A 16896-nucleotide genomic window follows, 5' to 3' on the forward strand; every position below is an offset into this window, starting at 1 on the left:
TTCCACCAACCAACCACCCGCTGGCTAAAGGCAAATTTCCACACGTCTATCCTACATCTGTCTTTCCTCAATTTGAATTTATGCCCTCTCAGGTGATTATTCTGAGCGAGAGGAAGAATCCCATCAGCATTGAGCATGCTCAAACCATTCAAGGCCTTATACAACTCTATCAGATCACCTCGCTGGTGCCTAGTCTCCAGACACTGTAATTTGCAAAAATTAAGCCTTTCTTCGTAAGAGCACCCCTTTGTTCCATTCACTAATCTTGTTGCCCTTCTCTGTACTCGTTCCAGCAGCTCTACATCCTTCTTGAAATGAGGCCTCCAGACCTGTATACAGTACTCTAGGTGTGGCTTGACCATTGCCTTATACAAGGGAATAATCACCTCCTTATCCCTGCTACAAAAATTCCTATATATCATTGACAATACACCATCTACTCTTGCAGCCTGTCTGCACTGCTCAGAGAATTTCATATCTGCCTGCACAACCATCCCCAGGTCCCTTTCATTCTCTACCACTGTCAGTGTAGTACCACAGAGTTGATACGTTGCTCTGGGGTTGCTGTTTCCCATATGTAGTACTTTACATTTGTCAATGTTAAACTTCATTTGCCACCTCTCAGCCCATCTGCTCAAACTTTCCAGATCCTGTCGCAGCAGCATTGTGTCAGTAGTGTCCTTGACAACCCTGCCTACCTTTGTATCATCTGCAACCTTCGACATTAAGCTTGATATACCCTCATCAATATCGTTTATGAATACAGAAAACAACAATGGACCCAACACTGAGCCCTGAGGGACTCCACTAATAACATTAGTCCACGACGAGCAGTGTCCATTGATTACCACTCTCTGTCTTCTCCCCCTCAGCCACCCCTTTATCCACAGCAGCAATTTGCCTCCAATGCCACACTGCTCCAATTTGTGCAGCAGTCTTCCATGTGCAACAGTATCAAAAGCCTTTCTAAGATCCAAGTATATAATATCAAAGTTATTCCCTGCATCCAGTTCCTTTGTGACTGCATCATAGTATCCAATCAAATTGGTCAGGCATGACTTCCCCTTAACAAAACCGCGCTGTGTCCGAGCTATAGCTGAAGTCTTGTCTAAATGATCCTGCAGTGCTTCTTTAACTAGTGCCTCCATTAATTTTCCTGGAACAGAAGTTAAACTCACAGGTCTATAATTACTTGTGTCAGCCTTTGATCCTCCTTTGTGAATTGGGGTGACATTTGCACATCTCCAGTCTGTGGGTACCTCCCCTGAGTCCAAGGAAGCTCTCATAAATAAGGCTATGGGTTTGCTTACTTCCTTTGCTGCCTCATTTAATATAACTGGATAGATCTCATCCACCCTAGGTGCCTTTCTTGTATTTATCTTCAACAATTTCTCCTCCACTTTACTCTCAGTTATTACAAGATTCTCTAGCTTACTGCTAGAGTTGAATACACCACTGGCTTTCCCCTCGCTAAATAACTCCTCATGTTTGAATGTCGATGCAAAATATTCATTTAGTTTGTTAGCTAACTGAGCAGGATCATCAACAGTTGACCCATCGATATCAAGTGGACCAATCTGATTCATCGCCTTCCTTCTAGAGTTTACATAAGTAAAGAACTTTTTGCTGTTTTGCTTTGCATCCCTTGCCAAAGATTTCTCGTAATCTGCTTTCGCCTGCCTAACCTCCTTTGTAACTTGGTTACAGATCAACTTGTATCTATCATAGGCTTCTGTGTCATGTGTTAATTTGTATGTATCCCATGCATGTTTCTTCTCTGCCATATGCCTCATCAGTTCATCTGACATCCATTTAGGCCGAAACCTTGAACAATATTTCTTAGTTGGTATGTAAAGCCTAGTAGCTTGCAAGATAAGTTCTTTGAATGCTTCCCATTTTGCATTTGCTGTTGGTAACATCATCAGTTGGTCCCACTGTATAGAATTTAAATACTGTCTCAGTCCATCATAGTCGCCTTTACGAAAGCAATAACCCTTCCCTTTACCCCTAATGGTAGTTACCTCTTTGAGTAAATCCCACTTCAGCACACTGTGATCACTGCAACCTAGTGGTTCATTTATCTGCAGATCCTTAATGCATGAAGAATCACTGCTGATAATCAAATCAAGAGTATTCCTCCCTCTAGTTGCCTCCCGAACACGCTGATGAAGAAAACAATCATCCAATAAATCCACAAAAGCCTTGCTAGTGTGTGAGTGACCAGCCCCAAATTCCAGTCAATATCTGGGAAATTAAAATCTCCCATTATAAGACTCTCTGATTTACTGGCCCACTCTATTTCCCTGTACAGTTTCTTATTATACTCATCAGAGTCATTAGACCTATAGCACACTCCTACTCTCAATTTTGATCTCCCAATGCTTATGTCACACCAAACTGACTGGACACTGCACTGTCCAGCGATGTCCACTGGCTTCACTTCCTTGGATTTTATGTATTTCTTAACTAATAGCATATCCCCTCCTCCCTTCCTATCCAGTCTATCCTTTCTGTAGATGTTGTACTCTCCAAATTCCAGTTCTGCATTCCTTATATCTGTGTGACACCACATCTCTGATATCCCAACAATATCTGCCTTTGATGTTTTGAGCAATACTTCAAATTCATCAAATTTATTTACTAAACTCCTAGCATTGGTGTACACGCAAGTATACATGCACCTATTTCTATTCTTAGCTACCCTAACACAACCCATGTGTTTACTTGTACCGCAATGACTCCCGGCAGTCTCTGAAATATCCTGCATCTTGTTTTTCAGGCTTCTGCTCATTCCAATAGAAGCAGTGCAAGAATCTCTTTCACCTCTGCCAGTGGCTTCTGTTAATCTATTAGTCCTTGTATCCCCCCCCCAAGCTAGCAGTTTTCCGACCCACCTAACACTGCCTCGATAGCATCAGCAAATATTCTTGCACCTTTTCTATTTAAATTTACCCCCAGGGGCTTATATCTGGTGAGTATGGGCTTGGCACACCCAGGGTCCTGAGCTGGATATCATCATTCTTCTCTTTCTTGGTGATTTCCTTCTATTTCTTACACCCCTCTCTCTCTCTCTTTCAGGGGTAACTCAGAATTTTTTTTTTTTTTTTTTTTTTTGACTGATGCAGCAAAAGCCTCAGGCTTCCTTGCACCATATGGCTAATAATAATAATAATAATAATAATAATAATAAAAGTGTATCCCATCCCCGTAGAAGCAATCTCTCCTGTTAACAAGTACAGTCCAGGCTGAAAAAAATTCTACCCCTTGAGCCTTGCACAATCTTTCCAGGGCCGAATTGATCGACAAGGCTCTCATCATATACTCCCTCCTATCGTGTCTGGGCCGAATTGCAGACACTTTCAAATTCAACCCTATTTCGTGGCTTTTTTTCAACAGTGACCTGTACTTGTTAAACAATTCTGCCCGTCTCCTACTCTTGATATCATTAGTGCCAAAGTGTACAACTATATCACCTTTTGTGCCCTTAAAAGATGATATCTGCTCTACAACGTCATCAACCTTTGCCCCTGGCAGACATATCTTGATCCTGTTATAGGCCTAATAACTCTAATGAGTACAATGGCCAATTGTAGAGAGAAATAGAATGGGCCAAAAAATCAGATAGCAGAAAGGAAGTAATCAAACCCAGAATGGTGTTATTATGGGATATTTTAACTTCCAAATATTGACTGGAACTTGTGGGTTAGTCACTCGCACACTAGCAAGACTTTTGTGGATTTATTGGATGATGTTTTCTGCAGCAACATGTTTGAGAGGCAACAAGGGAGAGTAATACTCTTGACCTGGTTATCAGCAGTGATTATTCATGTATAAAGAATTTGCAGGTAAAAGAACACTAGGTGGCAGTGATCACAGTGTACTGATGTGGAATTTACTTAAAGATATAATTACCATCAGGGGTAAAGGGAAGGGTTTTTGCTTCTGTAAAGGTGACTACAGTGGTCTCAGACAGTTTTTAAATTCTGGACAGTGGGACCAACTGATGGTGTCACCAACAGCAAATTCTAAGTGAGAAGCATTCAAGGAACTAATCGTGGAAGCTACTAGGCTTTTCATGCCGATTAAGAAATATTGTTCGAGATTTAGGCCTAAATGGATGTCAGATGAACTAATGAGATGCGTGACAGAGAAGAAAAATGCATGGGATGCATAGAAATTATCAGGTGACACAGAAGCCTATGGAAGATGTAGGCAGTTTTGTAATCAATTCACAAAGGAAGTTAGGCAAGCAAAGGCAGATTATGAGAAATTTATGGCAAAGGATGCTAAAAAGTCTGACATGGAATAATACAGCACACTTATGCATAAGTATCAACTTTGAAGCAAAAGGAACTATACAGTGAATAATTAGGACAACTGATAAGAGCAGTCATTGACTCAAATAATTGAGATTCTGTCAGAAAAACTAAGCGGGGGTTAGCAGACTATAAATAGAAATGGACATCATTGGGATTGGAACTGAGGCCACATATATTTTTGAAATGAATGAGGAAATATTTGGAAGGTTTAGATCTTTTTACAGATAAGTTTGTTTTATTAGTTTGATTATTCATGATGTATTCAGTAGTAAGAAAAAGGTCCGGAGGAATTGACCCTGAATGAAATCTTTGGAAGTCTTCACCATCTGTTTGTACTGGTATTTGTTGTTGTGACTGTTTCCTCGTATCTATTTGGGTATGAGACTCGCTTTTCTGTCTTGTACCTCTGGATTCTTTTTCATATTTTCATGCTCACAAGTTTTGGCTCACAAGTTGGTTGCCATTCCAGTTTGGACAGTATGAAGCATGGGAATTAGAGTCAGCTTGTGCATGCCCTTGGGTTCACAGTTTGAGCATACCAAGTTTCCTTGGTGGAGTGTTTGGAAGCGTGACAATGTCTCACTTTCACTGATAATGGACGGTTTGGTGTACTAAATGTTAATATGATGCTGTGAATGGGAATAAGCCCACCATCTCCCTTAAGCCTAATTCCTTTTTGTCTGTGTAATTCATTAGATCCCATTTTGAAATTAAACCAATGGAGGTTTGGATTTTGGTTTTTTTTTTTTTTTTTTAAGGTGCATTAGCAAGTAAGGCCATATTGCTCCGGGATATGCGGTGGTCATTCCCTGACCTTTGCACTTTCTCCGTATTTGGTGGTGACGGGCTCAAACCCCGGTCTAATCAAGAAGCGTGTGCTATGCACTGCTGCTCCTTCCCACCTGGCTACAGAGGCGCCTGACCAATGGAAGTACAAAGTGTAGCATTGTGAAAGTATCCACTTGGAACTCCAAATGAGATGTATTTAAGAGACTCAGTTTTTTGTTGGTATACTCAGAAAGCATCCATCTTCAGTCTCTTTGGGTTGGATAGGTAATCACGAGGTTGATGCAAAGCTGGATTTGCAGTTTTAAATCAGTGGGAAGTCACAGTCCATGTTTTGCTCCTTTTGACCCTGAAGGTTAGCTTTACCACAAAGCTATACCATTTAGTGCTGCTACAGGGAGGCAAAAGCTGTGCTGCAAGAGTGACTGAGAGTGATTAGTTGCTTTTGGAACAGATCGCTCGCCACCCAGACCCTATGCAAATTTTATATAAGATGTCTTTCTGCTGGCCCTTTCTCGTGCTTTCTTAAATACAAGGTTTTCTGTAGCTGGGTACTTTTAAAGAGTGTTCCAGATTTTGTATATCTCTAGTTCAGCCTGTAAACATTTTTCATTCCACCATGATTTGAGAGGAGTAGGGATGATTCAACATTCTTAGTATAGTCTTCTTTGCAGCTTGAATTCGTTTCTTTGTTACATATTGTATTTCTGCATCTACTAGTTATTCTTTGAAAACATCTGCATTAATTTTAGCATTAGCATTAGTAGAGGCATATGATGCAAGAAAGCAAGCTTATTCAGCATCAGCCAAAAAAAAAAAAAAAAAAAACCACTACTCCCATTTCACCCCTCCGTTCGTTCGAAATACCTGTCCAGCTGAGCCTTAAATTTGTTTAGGCTATCAACTTCAACAACAAGCGATGTGAGTCTATTCCACAAACCAACTGCCCGCTGGCTAAAGGCAAATTTCCGCACATCTATCCGACATCCATCCTTCCTCAATTTGAATTTATGCCCTCTCAGGTGATTATTCTGAGCAAGAGGAAGAATCCCATCGGCATTGAGCATGCTCAAGCCATTCAAAGCTTTATACACCTCTATCAGATCACCTTGCCGATGCCTAGTCTCCAGGCTCTGTAATTTGCAAAACTTAAGCCTTTCTTCGTAAGAGCAACCCTTTGTTCCATTCACTAATCTTGTTGCCCTTCTCTGTACTCGTTCCAGCAGCTCTACATCCTTCTTGAAATGAGGCCTCCAGACCTGTATACAGTACTCAAGGTGTGGCCTGACCAATGCCTTATACAAGGGAATAATCACATCCCTGTCCCTGCTAGAAACATTCCTGTATATCATTGACAAGACACCATGTGCTACTCTTGCAGCTCGTCTGCACTGCTCAGAGAACTTCATATCTGCCTGCACAATTACCCCCAGGTCCTTTTCATTCTCTACCACTGTCAGCGTAGTACCACAGAGTTGATACGTTGATTTGGGGTTACTGTTTCCCATATGTAGTACTTTACATTTGTCGATGTTAAACTTCATTTGCCACCTCTCAGCCCATCTGCTCAACCTTTCCAGATCCTGTTGCAGCAGCATAGTATCAGTAGTGTCCTTAACAACCCTGCCAACCTTGGTATCGTCTGCAAACTTGGACGTTAAGCCTGATACACCATCATCAATATCATTTATAAATACAGAAAACAACAATGGACCCAACACTGAACCCTGAAGAACTCCACTTTAGTCCACGTTGAGCAGTGTCCATTGATTACCACTCTCTGTCTTCTGCCACTCAACCATCCCTTTATCCATAGCAGCAATTTGCCTCCAATGCCACACTTCTCCAATTTGTGCAGCAGTCTTCCATGCGCAACAGTATCAAAAGCCTTTCTAAGATCCAAATATATAATATCAAAGTTATTCCCTGCATCCAGTTCTTTTGTGACTACATCATAGTATCCAATCAAATTGGTCAGACAAGACCTGCCCTTAACAAAACCATGCTGTGTCTGAGCTATAACTGAATTCTTGTCCAGATGATCCTGCAGTGCTTCTTTAACCAGTGCCTCCATTAATTTTCCTGGAACAGAAGTTAAACTAACAGGTCTATAATTACTTGTGTCAGCCTTTGATCCTCCTTTGTGAATTGGGGTTACATTTGCACATCTCCAGTCCATGGGTACCTCCCCTGAGTCCAAAGAAGCTCTCATAATTATGGCTAAGGGTTTGCTTACTTCCTTTGCTGCCTCCTTTAATATAACTGGATAGATCCCATCCACCCCGGGTGCCGTTTTTTATGTTTATCCTCAACAATTTCTCCTCCACTTTCCTCTCAGTTATTAGAAAATAATCTAGCTCACTGCCAATGTTTACTTCACCTACGACATTCCCCTTCCTGAATAACTCCTCATGTGTGAATGTAGTTGCAAAATACTCGTTTAGATTGTTAGCCACCTGAGCTGGATCCTCAACTGTTGAACCATCAACATCCAGTGGACCAATCTGATTCATCCCTTTCCTTCTTGAGTTTAAATAGGTAAAGAACTCTTTTCTGTTTTTCTTTGCGTCCTTTGCCAAGGATTTCTCATAATCTGCCTTTGCCTGCCTAATCTCCTTTGTGACTTGGTTACAGACCAACTTATATCTATCATAGGCTTCCATGTCACCCATTAATTTGTATGTATCCCATGCATTTTTTTTCTCTGCCATATGTCTCATTAGTTCATCTGACAACCATTTAGGCCTGAACCTTGAACAATATTTCTTGGTTGGTATGTAAAGCCTGGTAGCTTCCCATTTTGAATTTGCTGTTGGTAACATCATCAGTTGGTCCCACTGTATAGAATTTAAATACTGTCTCAGACCATCATAGTCGCCTTTACGAAAGCAAAAACCCTTCCCTTTACCTCTGATGGTAGTTACCTCCTTGAGTAAATCCCACTTCAACACACTGTGATCACTGCCACCCAGTGGTTCCTTTATCTGCAGATTCCTAATGCATGAAGAATCACTACTGATAATCAGATCAAGAGTATTAATCCCTCTAGTTGCCTCCCGAACATGCTGATGTAGAAAGCAATCATCCAATAAATCCACAAAAGCCTTGCTAGTGTGTGAGTGACCAACCCACAAATTCCAGTCAATATCTGGGAAATTAAAATCCCCCATTATAAGACTCTCTGATTTACTGGCCCATTCTATTTCCCTGTACAGTATCTTATTATACTCATCAGAGTCATTAGGCCTATAGCACACTCCTACTCTCAATTTTGATTTACCTATGCTTATGTCACACCAAACTGACTTGACACTGCCCTGTCCATCAATGTCGACTGGCTTCACTTCTTTGGATTTTATGTGTTTTTTAACTAATAGCATAACCCCTCCTCCCCTCCTGTCCTGTCTATCCTTTCTATACACATTGTACTCCCTAAATTCCAGTTCTGCATTCCTTATATCTGTGTGACACCACGTCTCTGATATCCCAACAATATCTGCCTTTGATGTTTTGAGCAATACCTCAAATTCATCAAATTTATTTACTAAACTCCTAGCATAGGTGTACACGCAAGTATACATGCACCTGTTTCTATTCTTAGCTACCCTAACACAACCCATGTGTTTACTTGTACCGCAATGACTTCCAGCAGTCTCTGAAATATCCTGCATCTTGGTTTTCAGGCTTCTGCTCATTCCAATAGAAGCAGTGCAAGAATCTCTTTCACCTCTGCCAGTGGCTACTGTTAATCCATTAGTCTTTGTCTCCCCCCAAGCTAGCAGTTTTCCGACCCACCTAACACTGCCTCGATAGCATCAGCAAATATTCTTGCACCCTTTCTATTTAAGTGTATCCCATCCCTGTAGGAGCAATCTCTCCTGTTAACAAGTACAAGTACATTTTGAAATAGTCTCATACATTTCTTAATCTGCTTGGCTTATTTTCCATCTAGGATTTCTACATGAGATTGACTTGCCACTGCTAATGTCACAGTAATGATTATCAGATGGTGATCAACTACTGAAAGGATCATACTGACCAATTGAGGAATGGAAATAATGTTTGGAGAGCATATAGAGAAGCCAATTGGGCTGAAATCTATTATTTGGGTACCACTTGTCTCTGAGCAGTGGGCATGGTCGTAGAACAGAGTGATTGTGTGATTATTGTGATTCGTTTTGTTTCTGATTATTTGTGTCATTGAAGGGGAGGTGCTTAGCTTAGGCAGGGTGTTTATCCCATTATCCCCTGTTTTTAAATCGGTAAACGAGTTCCTGATTTTAAAACAGTGGCAAGCGGGGGGGGGATAAGCATCCTATGCATGTCAACCTAGGAGGACAGGGAATGGGGAAAACAGTAAGTGGCATCTGCCAGTCACCGCCTTATTTCTGACTTTTAGTTGAAGTATGGAGTGGCACCCAAGATCTGAATTTCCACCGCCAATTGCTTTGCAATTTACTGACATAAGATTTGTATATGCACAAATGTCATCATTTTACAAAGATAAGTCATTCTGATCTATTCATTTTTCGACTTGTCATCCTTTTTGGTCTACAGTTAGATTACCCTATGAAGGACTGTGTCCACTGAAGTCTTCCAGTATACAGAAGTGGGGAGGTATTTGGATTACTAGATCTTCTAAATTTTTTTGTAGTAATTCTTGGTTTGTGTGAATATAAATTGTTGCAACTGTTATGAGGAAGTACTGCTTTCTTGACCTCTTGGTTTTTATTACTCTTGTGTAACCATAACAAATCATTTGACAATAAGCTTGAAGCAATGCAGGAAGGCACTTCAGACAATAGCTTGATACTCCATCTACAGGGTTTCCAGAGATCATGGTACGTTATTAGTTCAAACAGCAATTTTTTTTTTTATAATTGCAGTTTTCACATTTATAGTATTTGTGGGATTTTTTTTTAGTCTCTTTATATATATATACAGGCAACCCCCATATAACACAGTACCTCTACAACATGGTTTCGCTCTAACATGATTAATAAATTGTGACAATCCTCGCACAACACGGTACTTATATAACACGGTTTTGCTCTAAGACAGAGAATTTCGGTAAACCTCGCATAACAGGGTATTTTTGAGCTTTTGTGTGGGGAAGACCCTGTTATTATGTTGGGTGCATTCTTTCAACATTTCCACTCTTTTTGAATACCCGCTATTGACTCGCTAGTCAAAAAAATTAATTGAGAAATCTCTGTATTTTATTTTGTTCAGAAATATGTTCTGTGCTATTGAACTTGTGGAAAAATCTATATTTCAAAGTTTTATTACTATTGGATAGCACATTACATTAAGTCATCCAAATGTTGAAGTTATGTTCCTACCACCACAATTGTACTAGGTTAATACAACTTCTTTTATTCAGCCATTAGATCAAGGCATTATATCCACCTTTAAAACTCATTACATCAGAAAATCGTTACAATGGATTTTGGAAAAAAATTGATTCTGAAACTGTTGAAGTAATGCAGGCATGGAAACATTTCTCAATTGTGGACTGTATCAGAATCATAGCTTTATCACTGAAAGAACTGTCAACAGGTGCGTTTTGTAAAAATTATGGCCAGAGTCAGTTTATTCAGGAAATACGATCAAACTGGCAGAAAACGGAATCGATGCGATAGTAGAACTCACTACATTTTGATGATAGGACTACTGAAGCTCTCATGGGTAGCATAATTGATAGAATCGCTCTTTTACTCCACACCAGCTGGAAAAGACCTGATTTCAAATCCCGTCAATGACGGGATGAGTTTTTATGGGTCTTTTTCACAATGTGGCTTAGTTTGTCGGGCTCAGGTGAGGGTAGCATGGTTTTTTTCCTCCAGGAAACTCGGGTTTTTCGTCCTGTAAAACAGAAAATCGACCTCAGGACCATGCAATTTATAAACAATATACACAGAGTAACATGGCCTTAGTCGGCGATGCTCCTAAAAAATAAATAAAGATATGATTACCGAAGACATTCAAGAATTACTGGTAGAAAAAGAGGCTGGCAAAGCAGATTTGATGTAAATGGCATTGGAGGTAAAACCAAATCACAATTCAGAGGGTGATAGTGCAGACAAAAATTCGACAAAAAAAGCAATTAGAATCTTATTTTTTGAATGCAGATTCTTGAATGAAAGGAGCCCAAAGTTCAAAAGGGAGCAGGGATTCAAAAATGCTTAGTTCCATATAATGAAATTCACAAAGATTTATCAAGCAACAGAAACAAACCCAGATTACTGATTTTTTAAAGAGAGCAGAAGTACAAGAAATCTAGAATGATGTATTTTTGTTAGCTTTGGAATGCAACCCCCCCTTTGTCCCATATAACACGGTTTCGCACAACACAACATTTTATAAGAACACGTACATGTGGGTAATCCTTGTGTTATATGAGGACACACACACACACACACACACACACACACACACACACACACACACACACACACACACACACACACACACACACACACACACCCCTAACCATCACTTTAAATGAGTCATTTACATTATGGATTATTTCCATTAATAATTTGCATTCTAATTTACATTATGAGTTATCAAACGAGAGCAATGACTGGCCAATCAGAGCTGCCCAATAACCCAACCCTATCCTCTAAATTCCACTCCTGTAATTTTATACCTTAAATCACAGGAATCATATCACTTAAAATATTGTCTATTTTTTTTATAGGTTTAAATCTGGTAAGAACATATTTGCAAGAGAAAAACACACCAGATTTTAACATAGACTGATTCCACTCTCTATCATCCTACCACTCAGTCAAGCTTTCTCCCTCTCTCACACAGATGAAAAAAAACAAACAAACCTTGTGAAAAAACAACTTTCTTTACACAGATGTAAAAAATACAAATTAGATATGGTATTTAAAGCAATAAACAAAAATGGACAATATTTTAAGAGATCTGATTGCCACAGTTAGGAGATGCATCATATAGAAAACTGTGTTACTGTGAGAAAATGCACATTGGTGGGAGGAGTGTAGGACATTTGAAATAAGAACTGCTGAACATTGGAAACATGTAGAATGGAGGATCAGGAAACAAGAGTTAGACAAACATAAAATGCTCCCAGCTTTTAATTTAAAAAATTTCCAAATAGTTGGGAAGAAAGGGTCATCAGAAGAAAAGTTAAAGAAGCGAGGTTTATAAGAAAATTTAAAGGCAGGATGATAAACAGAAATAAGGAGAGAGATAAAGATATACAGTCAGAGCTCTATATAATGACTTCCCAGGGAATGAGAAAATGGTCTTTATATTGGAAGGCCATTATAGTAATTAAATTAATGATAAACAATACTAAAATTAAATTTCAATTTTCTTTTCAGAGACTACAATCAAGGTAATATATGAGAAATGGACTTTACAGGATAGGGAGTGGTTTTTTGGGCAACTCTGATCAGGGGTCACTTACTCTTTTATGCTGTCATCTCCCTTTCCTCACTTTCCTAGAAATCCTGATCACTGAGAGTAGTGTAACCACTACTATGAATTTGCAGAGAGTCTGGAATGTGATGTCATTAACAAAGGTAAAAATCACAGCATAATAGTGCATTAAACTGTAGTTAATTTAGTAGTTAACTAAATAAACTACTAGTCAAATTGCAACAACATAATTGTAGCTAACTCAATTTTTATACATTTTTATATACTAAATGCTTTATTGATAAACTAAGTTATCTATTATATGATGGGGAATTAAACAACACATTTTCAAGAAAAATATAAAAGAGCTTAATCTATACCGATTTCTGTCTCTATCCCCACCTTCCACTCACTGTCACTCTTAATTAGATGAAAAAAAACCATCTTTACACATTATTACTTGCACACAAAAAATGCAATATGTGTATAAACTATTTATTTCAGAGAATTCAGACTGTTTTGTTTGGAGATGAGTATCACCAAGAAATGTTCATGGGAGGGGGAATTAATAAACATCTCAAACTGAGTATCCATTCTCTAGGGAAAAGAAACATAGAAGACGATACAAGTTATCTGATATAGAGTTTTAGAAAATAAAAGGGTTATATTTCGCAAGGAACATTTACTTACCACAACAGGTATATTTAAGCTGGGTCCCCTTGACTGCCATATACTTTGAAGTTCTTGAAGATCTGAATAATGTACATCAATACGTTATCTCAATATCATAAAATCAACTAAAATTCTTTTTAGTTTTTTAATATTAATGTAATGCATCTTTATAACCAGTTATAATGCTTCTTTAATTCTAAAATAAAACAGTTATTATTTTTTTTTATTGGATTGAAAATAATTCAATGAAATTTTGGACCGGTAAGAAAAATTTTAAATTTTCAGTGTAGTGCATTTTTATCAAAAAATACTGGTCAAAAATGTAATTTATCTAAAATTATTATTGATGCCCTTGTGGCAGAATACAGTAACCTCTATAAAATCCAGCACTCTGTAATCTGGCACATTTTACAAAAAAAAAAAAAAATTATATATTAAGATCTGGAGATATTAAGAAAGCAATCTGGCAATGATATCAATGAATGGCAGATTTTATAGGTTTAAGGTGCATTTGTCTTTAAGAATCCATGAAAAAAAAAAAAGAGTGACAATTCTTTCTTTATAAGATGTTTGCAGGAGACTATCTTGTCCTTTAATCTGTTTTTGTGGATAGCATGATTTACACTTAATTCTCACAGCACAATAATTTTTAATGCATTAAAAATTCTAATGTTTGAAAACAGTTGTTCAATGAGAGTTGCCATGCAGTATATGAAAAGTGGTACAATACAAGGCAATGAGTTACAGAAGCAAGTTTGTGAGAATTAAGACCATTGCATTAGTCATGCAGTTTTGCTGGATGCAAAACCGAAGAAAGAACAATATAATCATTAAAAATGTTTACAGACATAAATAAGTTCACTATTTGTGCTTAATATTTATTGAAAATGTGTTCTTCTAAAATTCTCAACCACAAAGTATACCTCTCTAAAATCCAAAAAAATTTAAAATGTGGCACCTCTTTATCCCTGAAGGCACCAGTTTTTAAAGTGTTTACTGTACAACATTTATGCACTTTTCATTCCAAAAATAAAAATACTCTTAAAGCAGTCACATACCCTTCTTGCAATGTGAGTAGTGTGTGTGTGTGTGAGTGTGAGTGTGTGTGTGTGTGTGTGTGTCACATGGAAATTCGATGAAAAGTTTATAATATGGTCCATAAATGAATATTTTTCATTAATATATTTTCTCTGTTGAATTTATGGCCTTTTTAGTCCTCTTTTAGTACTAATATGTATTGTCCAAATAGTGCTCAAAGGCAACAATTTAATGAGTAGTAAACTCATGAAGAAAGAAAATGAAGTTTTCAATACAGCTATAACATCTCATATTGCGATATCCTTCATAATTGCCTAGCCTTGCACTTTCGAATAAGTAACACTTTCCTGATATTTTTTTTTTTTTTTTTTTTTTTTGATTTGGTAGTTGTTGGCGCATCGGCTTCTGTGGCCATATTGCACCTCCCAAGGTTTTTGCAGTACTTTGATCCAAGCCCGAGGCGGGAATCGAACCCGCGACCTTTGGGTTGCCGGGCAGGTACTTTACCCACTCGGCTAGCCCGGTCGGCACTTTCCTGATACAGAAGACTATTGATATTAAGTCTCAGTTTAGTGCCACTACCACTCAGACAGCATTGTTTCGGGAATTTTTCTGCCCGCTTCAGTGTGAGGGGAAAACACTGAGTATTGATTGGATACTATGATGTTGTCACAAAGGAACTGGATGCAAAGAATAATTTTGATATCATATATTTGGCTCTTAGAAAGGCTTTCGATACTGTGGCACATGGAAGACTGCTGCACAAATTGGAGAAGTGTGATATTAGAGGCAAATTGCTGCTATGGATAAAGGGATAGTTGAGTGGGAGAAGACAGAGTGGTAATCAATGGACACTGCTCTTCATGGACTAATGTTATTAATGAGTCCCCCAGGGTTCAGTGTTGGGTACATTGTTGTTTTCTGTATTCATTAATGATATTGATGATGATTGTATATTAGGCTTAATGTCCAAGTTTGCAGACAATACGAAGGTCAGCAGGGTTGCTAATGACAGTGCGCTGCTGCAACAGGATCTAGAAAAGTTGAGTAGATGGGCTGAGAGGTGACAACCGAAGTTTGACATTGACAAATGCAAAGTACAGCTAGTTCTCAACTTTACGAGTTAATTCAATCCTAGCATGTGCTCGTAATGCGAAAACTAGTAAAGCGGGAATTTATTTCCCATAAACATAATGTTAAAAATAGGGGTTACGTTATCAACAATGAAATTAGTTAGCTAATTGTTTGTTATTTGGTTTTTAGGAGCATTAGCAACTAAGGCCATATTGCTCCGGGGATATGCGGTGGTCATTCCCTGACCTTTCCGCATCCTCCGTATTTGGTGGTCACGGGCTTGAACCCCGGTCTAATCAAGAAGCGTGTGCTACGCACTGCTGCTCCTGCTCACCTGGCACCAGTTAGCTAATTAGTTTATGTTTAAACAATGATTGATTTATCCAAAAAAATGAAAATGTAGTCTGTAAAATCCAGCAAATTATAATAATAAAGAAATTATTTATGACTTACAAATGTTAAAGAATGTTTATTCTTCATCATCATCGACTAAATGCACACTCGTTCATCACTCATTATCACCTCGGCACTCGTTGGTTTGTTGCACAAGGAGTCTTCTTCAGAAATGCTTCAAGTGGTATTTATTTCCAAGATAATCTTATCTTTTCTTTATAAATTTCAATAGCATGCATAAGCATTTTAACGGAATGCACAAATTGCAACTAACAAGTTTAAGACAGCTTAAAAAAAAAAAAAAAAAAAAAAAGAATGAAGAGAAGATTCTAAAAATTTATTTATGTTTTTTATATGATTGAAGATGTCAGTAAAAGGCAAACACATTTCACCATAATAACGTAAAAACCCACACAATTCCAGCTATCGGTATTTTCACAAATGCAATAACATCGAGTTTATTACCCATTTATAATTGCTTGCAGTAACAGGAAAGCCGAATAAACCGGAAAGTTCAAATTGTTTTTATTGTTTTATGGTCGTGACTTCCAGAAATGCGCTTTAGAAAAATATCACAAAGGTGTTCAAAACTGGTTCTTATAACATATGATAACATTGAAAGTGTAGTGCATTTAATGATTTGAATTGGTAACTAATACAATTTACACTACAAAAATGACCTTTTAGGGAGTTATATAGTAAAAATATGTACTTTCGAGGTTGTGGAATGAATTACCAAAAAACAATGTGTTATTGGGCTTACATTACGATATATTTGTGATACAATGGTAACAGAAAGCGGAGTTTAATATCATAAAGTGGGATACACTGTATTGTATAGCTACGCGCATTGGTTTGAAATGCGATATTTATGAATGTTTAACATTCATTTTTTGCAATTAATGTTCATATTTTCGATTTTGTTGATACTTGGAAAAAAAAAAAAAAACTTGTAAACCCGGGAACTCGTAAAGAGAGAACTGCCTGTACTGCATATGGGAAGCAGTAAACCCAGAGTAACGTATCAACTGTGTGGTAATACACTGACAGAGGTAGAGAGTGAAAAGAACCTGGGGGTAATTGTGCAGGGAGATATGAAGTTTTCTGAGCAGTGCAGACGGTCTGCAAGAGTAGCTCATGGGGTCTTGTCAATGATATACAGGAATTTTTCTAGCAGGGATAAGGAGGTGATTATCCCCTTGTATAAGGCAATGGTCAG

At 38.1% G+C, this 16896-nt stretch overlaps 1 protein-coding gene across 1 annotated transcript in view; it reads right to left on the reverse strand.

The window, feature by feature from the left end:
• Nucleotides 1–16896, reverse strand: part of LOC150086960 (KICSTOR complex protein SZT2-like) — a 1378951-nt gene that overhangs the window by 265831 nt on the left and 1096224 nt on the right. Inside the window, exon 53 of the mRNA XM_090372336.1 lies at nt 13191–13252. Within this exon, the coding sequence (XP_090228462.1) occupies nt 13191–13252 (62 nt within the window). The remainder of the gene's footprint in view (nt 1–13190; nt 13253–16896) is intronic.

This window comes from Mastigoproctus giganteus, chromosome 4 (assembly GCF_048544385.1).
Source record: "Mastigoproctus giganteus isolate SK-2022 chromosome 4, ASM4854438v1, whole genome shotgun sequence".
NCBI lineage: Eukaryota > Metazoa > Arthropoda > Arachnida > Uropygi > Thelyphonidae > Mastigoproctus > Mastigoproctus giganteus.